General features: G+C 49.7%; 1 protein-coding gene across 6 annotated transcripts; it reads left to right on the top strand.

Moving 5' to 3' along the window:
* The first annotated feature begins 217 nt into the window (after positions 1-217).
* On the top strand, positions 218-17507 carry LOC123021051 (zinc finger protein OZF-like). Of its 6 annotated transcripts, none has more exons than XM_044425443.1 (3): positions 218-336; positions 1342-1419; positions 13565-17507. In XM_044425443.1, the coding sequence occupies exon 3, from the start codon at positions 15704-15706 to the stop codon at positions 17228-17230; it is 1527 nt and encodes a 508-aa protein (XP_044281378.1). In that variant the 5' UTR covers positions 218-336; positions 1342-1419; positions 13565-15703; the 3' UTR covers positions 17231-17507. The 6 variants fall into 6 exon arrangements, with proteins under 6 accessions (XP_044281378.1, XP_044281375.1, XP_044281381.1 ...); XM_044425440.1 differs by having other exon boundaries at positions 257-336; positions 1270-1419; XM_044425442.1 differs by lacking the exon at positions 218-336 and having other exon boundaries at positions 1038-1419; positions 13565-13646; positions 15215-17507.

The following is a 17507-nucleotide window of genomic DNA, read 5'->3' as shown; positions in this document are numbered from 1 at the left end:
CGGTGGCGGCGCAGGGAGCCGCAGCGCCCCCCCCCGAGGCTCCATGCATGGTCACGGGGGGGGGCACAAAACTTCCGCGGATCCGCGTTTGGCCCCACGGCGCGCAGCGGCGACGGCGGCCCTGGTTTGGGCTGGCTTTGCGGCGAGATCTGGCTGCGCTCCCGCGATCCTGCTTTTGCTCCCTCCCAGGAAGGCCGTCCCGAGGTGGGCGGGCTGCAGAGGGGCCGGTTCCGCCGCTCCGCCCCGGAGGTTCAGCGAGGAGCGCCGCGCTGGTCGGGGGGCGGCGTGTCCCGGAGCGAGGGCGGCCCCGGTGCAGCGGAAAGGCGACCCCGGGAGGTGAGAGCGGGAGGAGACGGCCAGGGGGCCGGGGCCGGGAGGAGGCCGGCACTCGGTGGGCGAGTTGGGGAGGGCCGCGCAAGCGTCCCTGGCACTGGCGGGGGGCGGACGCCCGTGTGGCCAGATCCTGCTCCTCGGCCTCCCATTTGCACGGCTCCTCAGGATGGCCATTGCACGACCCCCCTCCGGGGCGCCCCTCGCGGAGAGGAGCCAGCCCCGGGATCCAGACTGAGGGGCTCCCCGCACCCCCCGCAATGGGAAGGCCGCCCCTCCCCACCGCGCGTCCGGCGAGCCTGCCTGGGGCCTGCCTCCCCCGCCGGAGCGCTTCAGCCGCAGGATCGCTCTGCGCCCCCCCCCCCCCGCGGGTCTCGGGGCGGGAGCGCTGCGCCGTTTTGCGCCGCGGAGCTGGGGGCGGCCGGGCGGGCGGAAATGTCCGCGCCTGGGAGGAGCCACGTCGCTTCCCCCGCTGCGGGGCGGGATGGGGCAGCGGGGCCGGGGCTGGCGGGGAGCAGCGGGGGGCGCTGCTTGGCCTCCCGAGCGGGGGGCTCAAGGCGGAGGCCAGCCGCCGCTCCAGGCAAAGATTTTCTCCCGAAATCCCCCTGGGAATTCGCCTGGATCCTCTGCTTTGACGGTGAGCACACAGAAGGTGCGCGGGTGGCTCCCGCTTCTTGCGCAGGCCCGGAGTCCGGGGGTCTTGCGTGTCCTTCTCTTAGGGCCAGCCTGGCCATGCCCACCCTCGGGAGTCAGTTCACCCATCTTCAGAACAACCCTGCGAGGTGGACCGGTATGAAATGCTGCCTGGTGTGGCCAGGCCCTGACTCCAAGTGGGGCAGCTTCCTGGCTTCCTCCCTCCCCGGACCAGCCCACCTCACTGAGCGGTTGTGAAGATCCGGCAGGGGGGTGTCAGTGTGTGTCGCTCTGGACTCCTTCCAGGAGGAGGACCTGGTGGCCACAGCCTTCGGGGTCTGCAAGGTGCCCCGCTTGCCTCCTTTCTTGCCCTCACAGGCAGCTGAAGTGGGACCCACGATCCGGACCGCTCCTCTTGGTGCCGGCGTGGAAAGCGCTGCTGTGCAGCCTTGCCAGGTAATGGGGCAGGTCTTGGGGATGGGGTAGGAGCAGGAGGTCCAAAAGTACACGCCTCCTCCCTTTCATCATCTGTTGCCAGATCTGAAAATGCCCAAGTCAGAAGGCTGTGAATGTTGCAGTTTCGCCCACAGATGCACCCACAAAATGCGCCCAGAGAGAGCAAGCCACGCCTGTTGCCCGCTTTGCCAAGAAGGAAACACCCACCCCCTTCCCTCACATCTGCCCAGAATCTGCCCACATCTGCTTGCACCTGTGTTGTCCCTTCCCCTTCCTAGGACTGAGGGGGTCTCTTGGTGATTTTGGCTCAGTGGTGTGCAGGCTTGCTGAGACAGACCCTCTGATCCAGCACCCAGGGGAACCCTTACGGTGCTTTGCCCCTGGGGAGCCAGGATCAGGTCCCACAAGCATCCCCTTTCCTCTAACCCCAAGGGGAGGCTGGGGGCCCTCTTCTCCCCCCCCCTCCCCTGACCCACCTCCTGCTGCATCTGCTCTTACCTGTCTCTTCTCCTCTCACCCCATGGTTCCCTCCACCTTCCCCCGATGCTACAGATTCCTCGCAGCTGATCTTTCCCCCAGAATCACTAGGACAGACCATCCACGCAGTCTCCCCATTACCTAGTTCCTGCTGGCATCCTCGCCTCCTCCTGTCTCCCTCCTGAAAACCAAACCCAGACATAATGATAAAATACCAGCCCAAAGTCTGGTGGTAGGGAGGACTGTCTCAGCCATGCATCTTTCCAGGAAGAACCTTGACTAGGAGCCCTCCTGCGCAGAAGCAAGTGGCGTTCGGGAGTCCACTGTGAGTTAGTTGGCAGCCAAGGGCTTCATAACGATAGAACTCTGTTGTTGTTAGTTGCAAAGTCGCATCCGACCCATGGACAACATTTCTCCAGGCCTTCCTGTCCTCCACCATCCCCTGGAGTCCCCTTAAGCTCACACCCACTGCCCCAGTGACCCCATCCAGCCACCTCATCCTCTCCCGCCCCCTTCTTCTTTTGCCATCTATTGTTCCCAGCATTAGGCTCTTCTCCAGGGAGTCCTTCCTTCTCATTAGGAGGCCAAAGTACTTGAGTTTCATTTTCAGGATCTGGCCTTCTAAAGAGCAGCTGGGCTCGATCTCCTCTAGGACTGACCGGTTTGATCGCCTTGCGGTCCAAGGGACTCGCAGGAGTCTCCTCCAACACCACAATTCAAAGGCCTTAATTCTTCAGCACTCAGCCTTCCTTATGGTCCAGCTTTCACAGCCATACATTGCAACTGGGAAAACCATAGCCTTGACTATACGCACTTTTGTTGGCAGGGTGATGTCTCTGCTTTTTAGTATGCTGTCTAGATTTGCCATAGCTTTCCTCTCCAGGAGCAAGCGTCCTTTAATTTCTTGGCTGCAGTCCCCGTCTGCGGTGATCTTGGAGCCCAGGAAAATAAAATCTGTCACTACTTCCATTTCTTCCCCATCTATTTGCCAGAAAGTGAGAGGACCAGATGCCATGATCTTAGTTTTCTTAATGTTGCGTTTCAAGCCAGCTTTTGCGCTCTCTTCCTTCACCCACATCAAGAGGCTCTTTAGTTCCTCTTCACTTTCTGCCATGAGAGTGGCATCATCCGCATCTCTGAGGTTGTTGATATTTCTCCTGGCCATCTGAATTCCAACTGGGGATTCATCCAGCCCCGCCTTTCTCGTGAACTCCAGCCTGGTGCTATTCATCCAACACTCCCCAGGTGTGGTCCTGGGAACAACCTCCTCTGGACTTTGGTCCCAAGCGAAGACTAGGGTCTGCCTTTGCCCCCGCGGGTGGGTGAGTGAGTGTCCCCAGAAAATGCACGATTTCAATCTGCACGATTGAAAATGCATTCTAAAGCTCAGGTGGAAAAACAGGGAATGCCCATTCCGACTCGTGAAAGAACGCAAACAAACCCAGCAAGTCTTCAAAGAGGAGTAGTTTGCAAAGCGGGGGAAATGAGAAGGAGCATCGTGTGCAGAAACAGAATGCAAAGCTTGCAGTGCTTAATTTCTATACATGGTTAGGAAAGACATTTGTATCCATGAACCACATGGATCTTGTGCAAGGATTAAACTTTGCAAAGTGAACTACAGTTTAAATCGTGTTGTGGCCTATAAGAAAACAGTATTGGGAGTACTACTGAAGCATTACATGGAATAGCTATGACATAGAAAACATTTCAATAGGCAGGTTAAATAGTTACTTAGCTCTCCTTCACTTCTGCCACTGCAGCCTGATTGACTGACTGACTACAATATCTGAAGATTTCCACTATACCGCTTAGTCCAACCCATTTTTCGAAAATCCTTTAAAGTGCTATTATATGAAAATCTGCCTCTTTACCAAATGAACTGCATAGAGCAAATGAAAAAAGAAAGAAAGATGCTACTGTGCTGGACTTTCTTGGAAGTCACCCACTTTATTGCCACTTCAGAAGTCCAGTGTGTAGGGGAAATGCGGGAATGACTATGGAAAACTAGCAAGTGAAAAACCAAGGGGACAGGGAAGCAGGGTTCTGGGGAAACAGAGATCCCATAACTGTGCCCTGTGACTTCTGTGCTAGTGTGCTAACTCTGGGGCAGGGGGACACGGAAGCCAGCACTGAGGGGGGCCCAGAGGCAGCAGCCGGGGTCTGAGGACAGGAATCCTTTTGGATCGGAGCAGAGGCCGGGGGGGGGGGCGGAGAGGGCGGCTGGGAGCTTGCGAAGGCAAGGCAGGCGCTCGGGTGGAGGAGTGGAGAGAAGGGAGGCTGGGCCAGAGAGGCCCAGGAGGAAGCAGAGGGGACAGCCCCTGAGGCTTATACAGCCGCACGCATCCACTGACGGTGCCAGTGGGGGATGCGTGGAGGGTGATGTCCCCTGGTTGTGGCGTGGGTTGCCCGGGACTCTTCCCCAGGGACTTTGTGTTCACAGAGGGAGCATAGTTCTCAGCCTCAGAGAATATTAAAATCATAGGATAGTCGAGTTGGAAGGGGCCATGAAGGCCATCGGGTCCAACCCCCTGCTGTTGCAGGACACCACGTTACACCATCCCACTCAGATGGCCGTCCAGTTTCCCTTTGAATGTCTCCACTGTGGGAGAGCCCCCCACCTCTCCAGGCAGCTGGTTCCACTGTCATATTGCTCTGACAGTGAGGAAGCCTTTCCTGGTATCTAGCCTGAACCTGGATTGTCACCGGTTGAGCTGATTATTCCCTGTGCTACACTCTGGTATTGGCCAGAAGAGATCTTGACCTTCCCCTTTGTGACAGCCTTTGAGGTACTTCTAGAGGGATACCACGTCCCCCTTCAGCCTTCTCTTCCCAAGGCTGAGCGTGCCCAATTCTCTCAGGCTCTCCTCACTTGGCGGTATTTCCAAACCCTGAAACATTTTTGTTGTCCTCGGCTGGACCCTTTCTAATTTACCTGCATTTTTCTTAAATCCTGGTGCCCAGAACTGGACACAGTATTCCAGGTGAGGTCTGACTAGTGAGGAGTTTAGAGGAACTACTACTTCTCGTGATTTGGAAGTAATACTTCTGTTAATGCATCCCAAAATAGCATTTGCCCTTTTGGTGGCTGCATTGCATTGTAGGCTCATGTTTATCCTTTTGTCCACAATTACTCAGAGATCTTTTTCAGTTCTGTCGAGCTGTGCGTTTCCCATCGTGTATCAATGCATTTGGTTTCTTTTTCCCACGTGGAGGACTTGGCACTTGTCCTTATTGAATCTCATTCTGTTGCTTTCAGCCCAGTGTTCGAGTTTATAGGGATCGCCCTGGATCTTCGTTCTGTCTTCTAGGGTGCTTGCTATTCCACCCAGTTTTGTATCATCTGCAGATTTGATTATCTTTCCTTGTACTTCATCATTAATACAGATGTTGGAGACCACTGGGCCCAGGACTGAAATCTGTGGCACCCCACTAGTTACCGCCATCCAATTTGAGAAGGTGCCATTGATGAGCACTCTTTGGGTCCAATTTAGCAGCCAATTTTGGATCCACCTAATGTTTTTTCAATCTAGTCCAGTTTTTGCTAATTTGCTTATCAGAGTGTCATGTGGTACTATGCTGAAAGCTTTGCTAAAGTCTAGGTAGATTATATCCACAGTGTTCCCTTTGTCCATTTGAGAGGTTACCCAGTCAAAAGATTAGATTCAATTAGTCTGATCGGATTTATTTTTGATAAATCCATGCTGGCTTCTCTTAATCACTGCATTTTCTGCGAGATGCTTGCCGATGGATTTTTAATAATTTGCTCTAGAATTTTTCCAGGGATTGATGACAAACGAACTGGTCTATGGCTCCCAGATTCATCTTTTTCCCCTTTTTGAAGATAGGGACAACATTAGCCCTTCTCCAGGCATCTGGCACTTCTCCTTTTTCTAAGATTTACCCAAGATAATAGCCAGTGGCTCTGAGAGTTCCTCTGCTAGCTCTTTTGTGACTCTGGGATGGAGTTGATTGGGCCCTGGAGATTTGAAAGTGCTTATTCCTTGACCATTTGTTTGTCCATCTTGGGCTGCCATCTCTCACAGCTTATAGTTCCTCGTGGCTGTAGATTTCCTTGTGGGAGAAGACTAAGTAGGAATTGAGCGCCTCTGCCTTTTCCTTGTCATCTGTCACTCTGCCATCCACTTTAAGTAGTGGGACACCCTTCTGTTTTTCATGTCTTTTCTGTTCTGGATCTATCTGAAGAAGGCTTTCTTGTTGTTCTTAACATCCCTTGCTATTCCCAGTTCATTTCCTGCTTTAGACTTCCTGCTGCTATTCCTGCAATTCCCTGCTATTTGTTTATATTCTTTCATGGCCTGGCCCTGCCTCCACTTCCTGTAAAGGTTCTTTTTTTCTTTCAGGCTGTCACTTAACTTTTTGTGGGGCCACATGGGCTTCCTCTGCTGTCTCCTACACCTTTTTCTTGGTGAAATTGCTCATAATTGTGCTTGGAGAATCTTCTTTTTCAAGATTTCCCACCCCTCTTGGAGTCCTTTCCCCATGGTGCTTCGCTTATATTGTTTCGGAGTTCATTCTGGTTGACTTTCTTGAAGTCTAGGATGCTTGTTTGGCTCCAGTTACCATTTGCCTCCTTTATCATTGAGAATTCAAGTATCACATGGTCACTTTCCCCCAGAGTTCCCCTGGTTGGTAATATGTCCACCAGGCCGCCCCTGTTAGTTAGTCTTAAATCGAGAACAGCTGAGCCTCTCATACCTTCACCCTCCATCTCCAGGCACTGATTTGAAGCGGAGAAATAGGTTTTCTCCGCTTGCGCAGGACCAAGGGCTGCGGGTCCCCGGGGGACTGGCCTGCTCAGGACGCCCAGCCTGAGGTCAGGTGTAGGCAGAGGGCCGCTCTCAGAGACACGGGGACTGAGGTGCACCCCCGATCTCCACCAGACGGGCGGGAAGAAGGCAGGCCATCGTCACTGGGGGCTCCTTACCAATGGGTACTGAGGTGGCAGTGTGCCGGCTGGATCCAGGGACGAGGGAGATCTTTCTGCTGGGCACGTGCATCCGGTGTGTGACGGACAGACCTGAGCATCTCCCGCCCTCGGGGGGTCACCAGCCGCTTCTGGTGAACCACATGGGGACAAATTCCCAGAGTGAAGCTCAGGCAACCAAGGTTCAATTTAGATGCCTGGAAGTACTTCCTTACAGTTAGGACCCTGAGGGTGTGGAATGGGCTTCCTCAGGAGGTTCAAGGATAGGCTGGACGTGCATGTGGTTGGCATGTTGTGAGCAGAGCCGGCTGGAGCTGGGGGTCAGACTAGATGGCCCGGGAGGACCCTTCTGACTCGCTCTGTCTCTGAGTTTCTAAATGACACAGCCAGGCAGAGGATGGGTGGGATCACTCTGGGGAAGAGATTCAAGGACCTGAGAATTCAGGGGGGCTTCTCCTCACTCTTGATTGTCTGTGGACATGGGCCAAGCAGGGAGAAAATGAATGACTGGTTGAGCACATGGTGTCGGAAGGAACACTTCAGGTTCCTTGACCGCAGCAACCGGCTCCTTGCTGATGGACTTCTGGCGAGGGACGGGGTGCCCCTCACCAGGATGGGGAACGTGACTTTCAGGAGCGCTCTGTGGGCTTCTTCCAGAGAGCTTTAAACTGAACCAGGGGAGGGGATCAGGACCCTCAGAAACCAATCATGACACCCATCATGAGCCCAGTCAGGATTGGACTGGTGAAAGAACAGGATCAGGGTCTCGGGGCAGGGTGATGTTGGGCCCGCAGGGGCTGGCGTGACCCCTGCACCGAGGCTTCCCGCTGTGCCAAGGAGGCTGGGAGGAAGGAGGTCAGGGAGCCAGGGAACGAATCGATGCACACCAATGCTAGGAGCATGGGAAACGAGCCGGAAGAGCTCAAGGCTCTCCTGGGAATAGGAGAGCATGAGCTGGTGGGGATCACGGAAACTTGCTGGGATGATAAGCAGGACTGGAATGTTAACACGGAAAAGGATGCCCTTTTTTAGGAAGGATAGGAAGGAAAAGAAGAGAGGGGGTGTAGCGCTATATGTGAGAGGCATTGAGGGTGCATTGAGATAGGGGGCATTGAGGGGGCATTGAGATAGGGGGGCATTGAGATAAGGAGCATTGAGCATTGAGTATTGAGATAGGGAGCATTGAGATAGGGGGCATTGAGATAGGGAGCAGGCTAGAGGGGGATCAGGTAGAGGCGATGTGGGTAAAACTGAGGGGTCTAGAAGTGGCTAAGGTTCTGATAGTGGGGGGCATGTTATTGCCCACCAGGTCAACCGGAGACCCTGGACGATGCCCTGACAGACCAGATTTGAAGGATATCTCTGAGGAGGGGCACAGTAATTGTGAAAGATTTCAATCTCCCGGATATTAGTTGGGAGACTCACTCGGCGGTGGCAGCCAGGTCACGTCGCTTCCTCGAAGGTATAGAGGGAGGGTTCTTCACGCAGAGGATCCAGGAGGCAATAATGGGGCGGGGGCGGGGGCGGTAGATATCCTTGACTTCGTTTTGACCAACAGGGAGTACCCGATAGATGGGATGCAGATTAGGGGAGCTCTGGATGCGAGCGATCCCCCAAGCTCTGCCTTGAGATTGGGGAATGGGGGTGAGCGGCAGGTTGAGTACCCTCACGAAGGCCAACTTTGGTCACTGGAAGGCCAGGCTGGGGAACGTCTGGGGGTGGGGGGGGGGAGGGTGCTGGAAGGCAGGGGAGCTCAGGAGGGGTGGATGGCATTCAAACAGGAGGTCTTGGAGGTGCAAGCCTTGATGGGGAGATGAAGGAGAGCACCACCATGGATGCGGAAAGAGATGATAAGAGGGGTTAGATGTAAGAGGAGCCTCCCTAGGAAATGGGCCCTGGGACAGTGGCAAAAAGAATATACTAGAAGGAGGCAGGTCAGTGCTGAAGGATTCTTCGCAAGGCTGACGCTGATAATGAGCTGAGACTTGTGAAATATGTCAAGAACAACAAAAAGGGCTTCTACCTTCATGTAAATAGAAAGGGGAGACAGGCAGTGGGAGCGCTTAAAAGGAAGGGAGGGGATCTGGTAACTGAAGTCAGGGAGCAGGCGCAGATGTTTAATGATTATTTTGCTTCTGTGTTCTCCCCAGATTGGGTTGGAGGAGATCTACCTCTGGGGAGCTAGAGGAGGTTGGGGTTATGGGGGCACAGATTGGAGACGCCTCCCTAGAAGCCGAGTTGCTCCTACGGGCCCTGGATACTACAAAGGTGCTGGGCCATGAGGGATACTTTGGGACCTGGCAGGGGGACTCCTGCATCCGTTGGGCTGCATTTTTGAGGCCTCATGGAAAACGGGAGACGTTCTGGAGGTTTGGAGGGTGGCATCCATGGTTGCAAACTTCAGAAAGGGTAGCGGAGGGGAATGTGTGGAATTACAGGCCAGTGAGCCTTATGTCCATTCTGGGAACGGTGATGGGAAAGCTCTAGAAACCCTAGATGGGAAAGGGGGGCTGGGGGCCACACAGCACGGATTCTGTAAAAACAAATCCTGCCAGTCAAACCTTGTGGAGTTCTGTGATAAGGTCTTGAGGTGGCTAGACAGAGGGGACACGGTGGATGTGGTTTACCTGGATTTGAGGAAATGCAGCATGATATCCTGGTCGAGAAATAGTTGAGCTTTGGGATAAATCGATGGACTTTCTGATGGGATTAGGGCATGATTGAGGGAGCTCAAGCAGAGGGCGGCTGTCAGTGGGGAAGCATCAGGATGGCAGCCAGTGACAAGCGGGGTCCCCCAGCGCTCCGTTCTGGGAACAATTCTGTTCAACCTTTTAATCAGTGACCTGGAAGAAGGAATAAGCAGTCTGCTGACTAAATTTGTTATTTTTATTTATTTTTCGATTTATATCCTGCCTTTTTCCTACAAAGGCAGCTTACATCATTCTCCTCCTCCATCTTATCCCCACAACAACCCTGTGAGGTAGGCTGGGCTGAGAGTCTGTGACTGGCCCAAAGTTACCCAGTTGGCTCCATGGCTGAGCGGGGACTCGAACCCAGATCGTCTGAGTCCCAGTCCCATGCTCTTAACCGCTACACCACACTGACCTCGCACCACACTGGCTCTCTATAATCGTTAACCTGTAGCCTATAAGATGCCATGCCCACCCCTTGGCTTTCTGCCAGCTCCACTTTGGGGCAAGAGCTTCACTGCTGACAGATCTTGCATGCGAAATAACTGATTCAGATCTCATCTGGGCGTTGCTTCCCTTGTTCTCTGACAATTGAGACCCTCCGGGAAAAAGAGCAGGGGCGTTTTTGCAAAACCTCCTGCAGGACCCTGCGCAGACACACTGGCTCTAAATTTGTGGATGATACCAAAGTGGGGGCGGTGGCCACAACCGAGGAGTGGGCGATCCATATCCAGGAAGATCTGGACAGGCTGTGAAGGTGGGCAGGGGACGACACAATGGCATTCAGTGTGGGTAAGTGCAAGGTCCTGCACTTGGGACACAGGAGTAGGTGTCACAGATACAGGATGGGGGACAAGTGGCTGGAGAAAGAGATCTTTCCCTTGTGAAGAAACCTCGGGGTGCTTGCTGACAGCTGACAGCAGGCTGGACATGCACCAGCAGTGTGATGTGGCGGGTTAAGACGGCAAATGCTGCCCTGGGATGCATAGCCAGAAGTGTGGCTTCCATGTCTAGGGATGTGTTGATACCGCTCTGCACGACTCTGATGTGCCCACAACTGGAGTCCTGCGTCCAGTTCTGGGCTCCACATTATAGGAGAGACTTAGCTAGGTTAGAATCAGTTCAGCGCAGGGTCACACAAGACTGGTAGCCGAGTCGGGAGGGATTGAGGGAACTGGATCTTTTCAGCCTGGAGAAGAGGAGACTCCGAGGGGATCTTTTAGCAACTTGTAGGTATGTGAGGGGATGTCGTGTGGAGGAGGGCCGTGACCTGTTCTTCCCTGCAGTGGAGGGCAGGACACGTCCCAGCGGGGCAAAGCTCAAGGAACCAGGCTTCAGGGTGGATGCCAGGAAGTACTTCCTGAAGGTTAGGACCCCTAGGAGATGGAATGGGCTCCCAAGGGAGGTGGTGGGGGCCCCATCGGTGAGGGTGTTCAAGGAAACAATGGACAGCCATTTGTTGGGGATCGCATGAGCGAAGCCGGCTGGAGCCGGGGTCAGACTAGATGGCCTGGGAGGCCCCTTCTGCCTCGCTCCGTTTCTGTGTTTCTAAATGTGTGAGAAAGAGGGGCAGAGAGATTCAGGGTCCTTGGAGGGGTGGTGAAAATAGTGTGGGCGGTTTTTTGCGTACAGTGATGCTTGTGGACTCACGTGGGCAGGACAGGGGCTTGCCTGGCTGTGGTTCTGTGTGTGGCCGAGGGAGTGGGAGCGCCATTCATCTGCGGGGAGAGTACCCTTCCCAGTATGCCCTGGGTGGGGAAGGTGAAGGGGAGCACGCTGGGAGAAGGGCACTGGCCCTTCCTGGTGGTGAGCCGGACGGAAGATTGTCCTCCCAGTGGTCCTTTACTTGCCAGAGAGGTAGAGGCAAGGGAGAAAGATGAAGCAGAGGGTGATAAAATAATAATAATTGGGGGGGGGGTTGGGGGAGAAAGGTTCAAGAAAGGGGAAAGAGGGCTTCAACCATCCTATTAAGCTTGGAAGTGGGGAGGGCCCGCTGTCCATTCCAGCCAATGGGAGCTTTGGTGTTTGATCTTTGCCATTATGGAGTGCATTGTAAACTGCTCAGCAGATCCATAAGTCTGCCTGTGATCGAACTCAGAACTGACATACCATTTCTTTGGGATTCCCAGAAGCTTTGCACCCACTCCGTGTACCGACAATGTGTTTTTCCTGGCTTCTCTTAGTGGGTTTGTAGTCTAAGACACAGCCTGGTTTCCACCTGTTTGCCTTTCCTTTTTTAAAAAAAAAAAATTTTTTTTATTAAGATTTTAAACTAAAACTACACATATCAATCATCACACACATCAGATTTACTGGGTTAGCCCCCTACAACATGTCTTTTAACATTCTATGATCATATAATCCTTTTATAAAAACATGAAAACATCTTTAGATCAAAACCAAGTCCCGTTTCTCCAGCCAAATAAAAATGTAATTCCAAATTTGATAGAAGTCGCTATCTTCCTTCTTCCTCCTTCTTTATTGGTAAAATCAATCCCATCTTTTCTTGCAAAATCCTGCTTCTCTTGACCATTATTTAAGGGAAGCTTCTCCAGGTTGGGTGAAATTGCAACATCTTCTTTCTTCTTCAGTGATAAATTTTCATCTAAACATTTCTGAACAATTTAAAATCTGTCCATTTTTCTAATAAAAATAACTTCCTCACTACCACAATTACTAGTAACTTCAAAAGGATCTATTTGACATCTCAAAGGGCATCCTAACTATGCTTAGTGATAACTTTAAGCCAATTTTCTTTAAGCTCACTAATGTTTCATCTGACTTAAACTCCATTTAATCAAATATAGTTAACTCCGTAAAGTATCACATATAAACTTACCAACCCATATAAGTCATTCATTTTTTTAAATAGTAAGTTCTCCTATTTTCAATTTCAGATATAATCAAAGATACCCATTTAACAATGTTTCATTAAGCTAAGTTGTCAAGTTTTCACCAACCACATTCAATTAGCCTTTCTGTATCTCATGTGCACATATCAGCCTATTTCAATCATCCCTTTTTAAGATGAAAAGAGGAACAAAGAGAAAGAAAGAGAAAAATCTTTACAATTACAAATAACATCAAAAGCATCCATTTATCATCTCTAAAAATGGCTTAACAACTCTATTTGGTGACTATTAATACCTATAATGAATTATCTTATTTTCAAATACAGATAAAATCAAAAACATCCACTTAGCATCTTTATATAAGCATCATTAATTTATCTGTTTGGTGATAACTAATACCTATCGTATCTTTTAGCCGAAATTTCTTTAAACTAAGTTACTAATGCTTCACCAACAACAGTAGCTTAGCTTTTCTACGTTACATATGAGCATGCCAACCTCTATGCGTCACCCCTTTTTGAAATAACAAGAAGGAAGGTTCTCTTATCCTCCCTTTGATTTTTTTTTACACCTCTACCAAACCTTTCCATTTTCTTTTACATTATAACATCGCAATATCTGTAGTAGAATTTCCAAATGTAGCCACATAAACAAAGACTCTCTTAAATGGTTAACTGTGTTCTCCTTCTCCGACATAGCAAGCAAATCCAATAACCTCATGTTGATTAGCTCCACAGATTGTGCCAACTTTTCCACTCGCACAAAAAGACATGCCTGTCATAAATTATGGAATAAATCGTGTCTGCCCGTTGCTTCTTTGTTTACATTAGAATATCGTAGTGTCTGCAGTAGATCATGTGTCTTGGACTGTAGCCCAGCTATCTTCTCTTTTTCCAGCTTAAGAAGCAAAGTACATGGAGGCTTTTTTATTCCTGAAGTTTCCAAATATCCATCTGCTTGTTGTCTATTTACAAGCCCATCCCATAATGATTTACTCTCCAAATAGCCATCTGCCTGTTGTCTATGTATAGGTCCATCCCATAATAATTCACTTGTTATCTTCTCAGTTTCAAATTTTTCTTGTGCTTGCTGGATATTTTGCATATTCTGTTCAGATATTTGGTCAAAGCTTGATTAATAGAAAAAACTAACTTATCAAAGCCAACTTTTGATTCATTTAGGAAACAGTCAAGTTGCTTAATTAAAACAGACTTCTGTTGGAGTATTATTGCCTGTTGAGATCGCTGCAAGGCTGCTAAAGAGGTCTGTATTTCCAAAAGTGTTTTTTGAATTTCTTTAATTTCTTCCATATTAATTTCTTCCATATTGGCAGTGATTTCGCAGCCTTGGCAGGGGCCCAAGAGTCCCAGGAACAAAGGCACAAAGATGGGCGTTATTTTGGAAGTAGTCCAACACACAAGAAGATTACTTCTGTCGTTCAATTAAACATTCATTTATTGTTTTAGTTCTTGCCCTTGGAGAGATTGAAGAAAAAAAAGATCTTTTCCTTACTTACAAAGAGCTCTGTGTCTCTCATGTTATTCGCCGCCTTTCAATTCCGTGGTGGGGGGGGGAAGAATTCTTTCCCTCCTCCATCTGAAGGGCTTTCTGTTTCTTTTTTTATATCAATTAGCAAACAATGCAGCTTTTTCCACGGGTATCATTGCAAAAAAAATAAATAAATAAAAATAGTTCCCAGTAGATCAGATGCTAATAGCTAATGTAGACTAAACAAAAAGTGCATGCCGAGGACTTACAGAGAGCTGAGATCTCTCCTGTACCATCCAGCTGAGAAAAGCTTGATTTTCTCCCAGGAAGCGCAGCATTGCCATTCAAACACCTGCTGGGAGCTTTGCCAAGCAATCTGCCTTCACCCCTACAGGGCTTAGATTGGGCCCCCACAGCCCACCACCGGGCAGATACCAGCGTGATAACGGAGCCCCGTTAATCACATCTGTCTCGTCCCGACGCCATGCTCGTCTCTCCCAAGTTGGCATTTTTCTCGCCAACATCTCCAACATTCCCCCTTCTGCACTTTGGAAGCCCTGCCAAACCATCACCCCTAACCATCACTCAGCCAGGCTCCCATCAGCCAAAACAGAAGGAAACAAACCCTGCTCTTCTTCACAGTGAGAGCCTGGGTGGATGAAGGTAAGAGCTCTGAAGATAATTCGAAGGGAACCACATCAGCTTCAGGGTCACACCAAGCCCGGCTCTGCCCCTGGCAAAACACGTTTCCTAGCCGTATTCTCGTTCCACTGCGGTGACTGCGAGTGGCTGTGCTGTGCTTAGATTGGGCCCCCACAGCCCACCACCGGACAGTTGCCAGCGTGATAACGGAGCCCCGTTAATCACATCTGTCTCGTCCCGACGCCATGCTCGTCTCCTCTCCTGTTTGCCTCTCCTGTTTGCTCCAGGAGAGTGGTCTATAGACTGGATCCTTGGTCCTTGTTGTTCCTGCTTTGTTCCTGCATGCACACATTTTCTTATGCGTACACATTTGTATTTTATTAGTGTTGCTCAAGATTGCAAGTACCCACTATCTTTCTGGTGCTTTGAGCTAATCTTTTGCAGTCAGTGCAACACACTTAAAGTTGCTTTTACTTTCTTCCTGGAGACGTTAAGTTGCCTTGCTCCCTAGAGTTGATCCAGATCCAATTTTATGGAATCCTGGAGAAACCTAGGATGCAACAGGGCTTAGAAAAAGAAAAAGGGAGAAGAGTGGAGATGCTGAAATGAAAAGTGCCAACTTTGTCTTGAGTTCAGCTGAGTTCATCAGTTTCAGCCTTTCCGTCGTAACAAGATTTTCATTTTCTTTTCTTCACAACCAGGTGAATAGCCATATCTAGAGATTATATGGATCCCTGTGTCATACCAGCAGAAACAAGTGGGCTTGAAGTGTTAAAAGACATACCAATCTGTTAAATGGGATCAAGAAAGCACTAGGAAAACCATGTAAAGAACAAGAAGAAAGCAAGCCTGCATTTCTTAGGTGTTGAGAACCATAAACCCTTTATTCCTGTAGTTCACAAATGCAAGAAAAGGGAAATGTTTCTGACAAATTTAAAAACATAGACAAAAATTAATTCAAATTACAGAAACCAAAAAATACAGAACGAATATACGGAATGTTAGAACAGCATCCCTGTAGTAATGACATTTCCTCGATTTCAAAAAACGCGAGGACCCAGACAGAGGCCCACAGAGCCTCGATCCTCTCGAGGACCCAGACGAGCACATGAAATGTGAGGATAGCCTCAGGAGAGCAAAGGTCTCTGGTAAAAACAAGGGTCCAACGGTTTGGGAAGCCATATAGGATCATGGAATGTTGGCAGAGCTTAAGTGATGGTGCCAGTCTTGTTAAAGATGAAACAGTCCGCATTGGAAAGCAACCGTATGAATTCACGGAAAGTGAAAAAGGTTTCATCATATGTGCAGAACTTAATGAACATCCGGGAATGCACGTGGAGGAGTTGCCATTTAAATGCATGCAATGTGGAAAGAGCTTTATAACGAATGCTAAACTTATTATACATGCAAGAACCCACACTGGGGAGAGGCCTTACATATGCATGGAATGTGGGAAGAGCTTCAGACGCAAATGTGATCTTACCGTACATACACGAACACACACTGGGGAGAAACCATATAAGTGCACAGAATGTGGAAAAAGCTTCAGTGAAAGTGGTGTTCTTGCTAGGCATCAGAGAACCCACACTGGGGAGAAGCCATATAAATGCACGGAATGTGGAAAGAGCTTCAGTCGGAAACATCATCTTGTTCCACATGCAAAAACTCACACTTGGGACAGACCATACAAATGCATGGAGTGTGGAAAGAGCTTCATTGACACAGGAAATCTTGCTAAACATCAGAGACTGCATACTAGGGACAGACCATATAAATGCATGGAATGTGGAAAGAGCTTCATTGGGACTGGAAGTCTTGCTAGACATCAAAGGATTCACACTGGGGAGAGGCCTTATAAATGCATGGAGTGTGGGAAGTGCTTCATTGATACTAGAGGTCTTTCTATACATCAAAGAACACACACTGGGGAGAGACCATATGAATGCATTGAATGTGGGAAGAATTTCAGCCAGGAACATCATCTCACTCTGCATGCAAGAACCCACACTGGAGAAAAGCTGTATATATGCTTGGAATGTGGGAAAAGCTTCAGTCGGAAACATCATCTCACTGTACATGCACGAACACACACTGGGGAGAGGCCATATCAGTGTATGGAATGTGGAAAGAGCTTCAGTGAAAATGGAACTCTCACTCAACATCAAAGAATCCACACTGGGGAGAAACCATATAAATGCATGGAATGCGGCAAGAGCTTCAGTGTAAGTGGGGTTCTTGCTAGACATCAAAGAATACACACTGGGGAGAGGCCATATATTTGCATGGAATGTGGAAAGGGCTTCAAACGGAAACATCATCTTGTTCTACATGTAAGAACTCACACTGGGGAGAGGCCATACATATGCATGGAATGTGGAAAGAGTTTCAGTTTCAGTGGAAGTCTTACTAACCACCGAAGGAACCACACTGGAGAGAGGCCATACAAATGTATGGAATGTGGGAAGAGCTTCAGTGAGGGTGGAAGTCTTACTAAACATCAAAGAACGCATACTGGGGAGAAACCATATAAATGTATGCTCTGTGCAAAGAGCTTCAGTTGTCGTGGAAGCCTTAAAAAGCATGAACTAACCCATCCAAGATGGATGGACTTCCAAAGCAGGATCAATCTGCTGTCCAAAATGAACCACAGAGAATCCAGAGAAGAGCTCATTTATCATGGAAGCACAAGGCAGGGGTCTGGAAACTTGACCACATAGGAACCTTGCAGTATTTGACAAACATCCCATTGAGTCCAGCACCTACCAAGTGTGAAAACAGAACTAGAAACATCCTGTAAGCCTCCCTGCCAACACTAATCTTGGGAGAGAGTGACTTTCGTAAGATGTTCAAACTGAATCTCAAGGACATGCCAAGGAGAGGTGGGTGAACACGAGGCAGACCTCCAGCAACACAACACATCTTCCGTCTGATCTAAAATTACTTGGCTCTGGGAAATTTTCTCATGAACCCTTACATCTTGCCCCTCCTGTCAAT

Source organism: Varanus komodoensis, unplaced genomic scaffold (assembly GCF_004798865.1).
Source record: "Varanus komodoensis strain SLA01 unplaced genomic scaffold, ASM479886v1 scaffold154, whole genome shotgun sequence".
Taxonomy (NCBI): Eukaryota; Metazoa; Chordata; class Lepidosauria; order Squamata; family Varanidae; genus Varanus; species Varanus komodoensis.
This window is presented reverse-complemented; position numbering and strand designations above follow the sequence as displayed.

Excerpts from the sequence above, each read along its gene's own strand:
- LOC123021051 (XM_044425443.1), top strand. The coding sequence starts at position 15,704 with ATGGAATGTTGGCAGAGCTTAAGTGATGGTGCCAGTCTTGTTAAAGAT.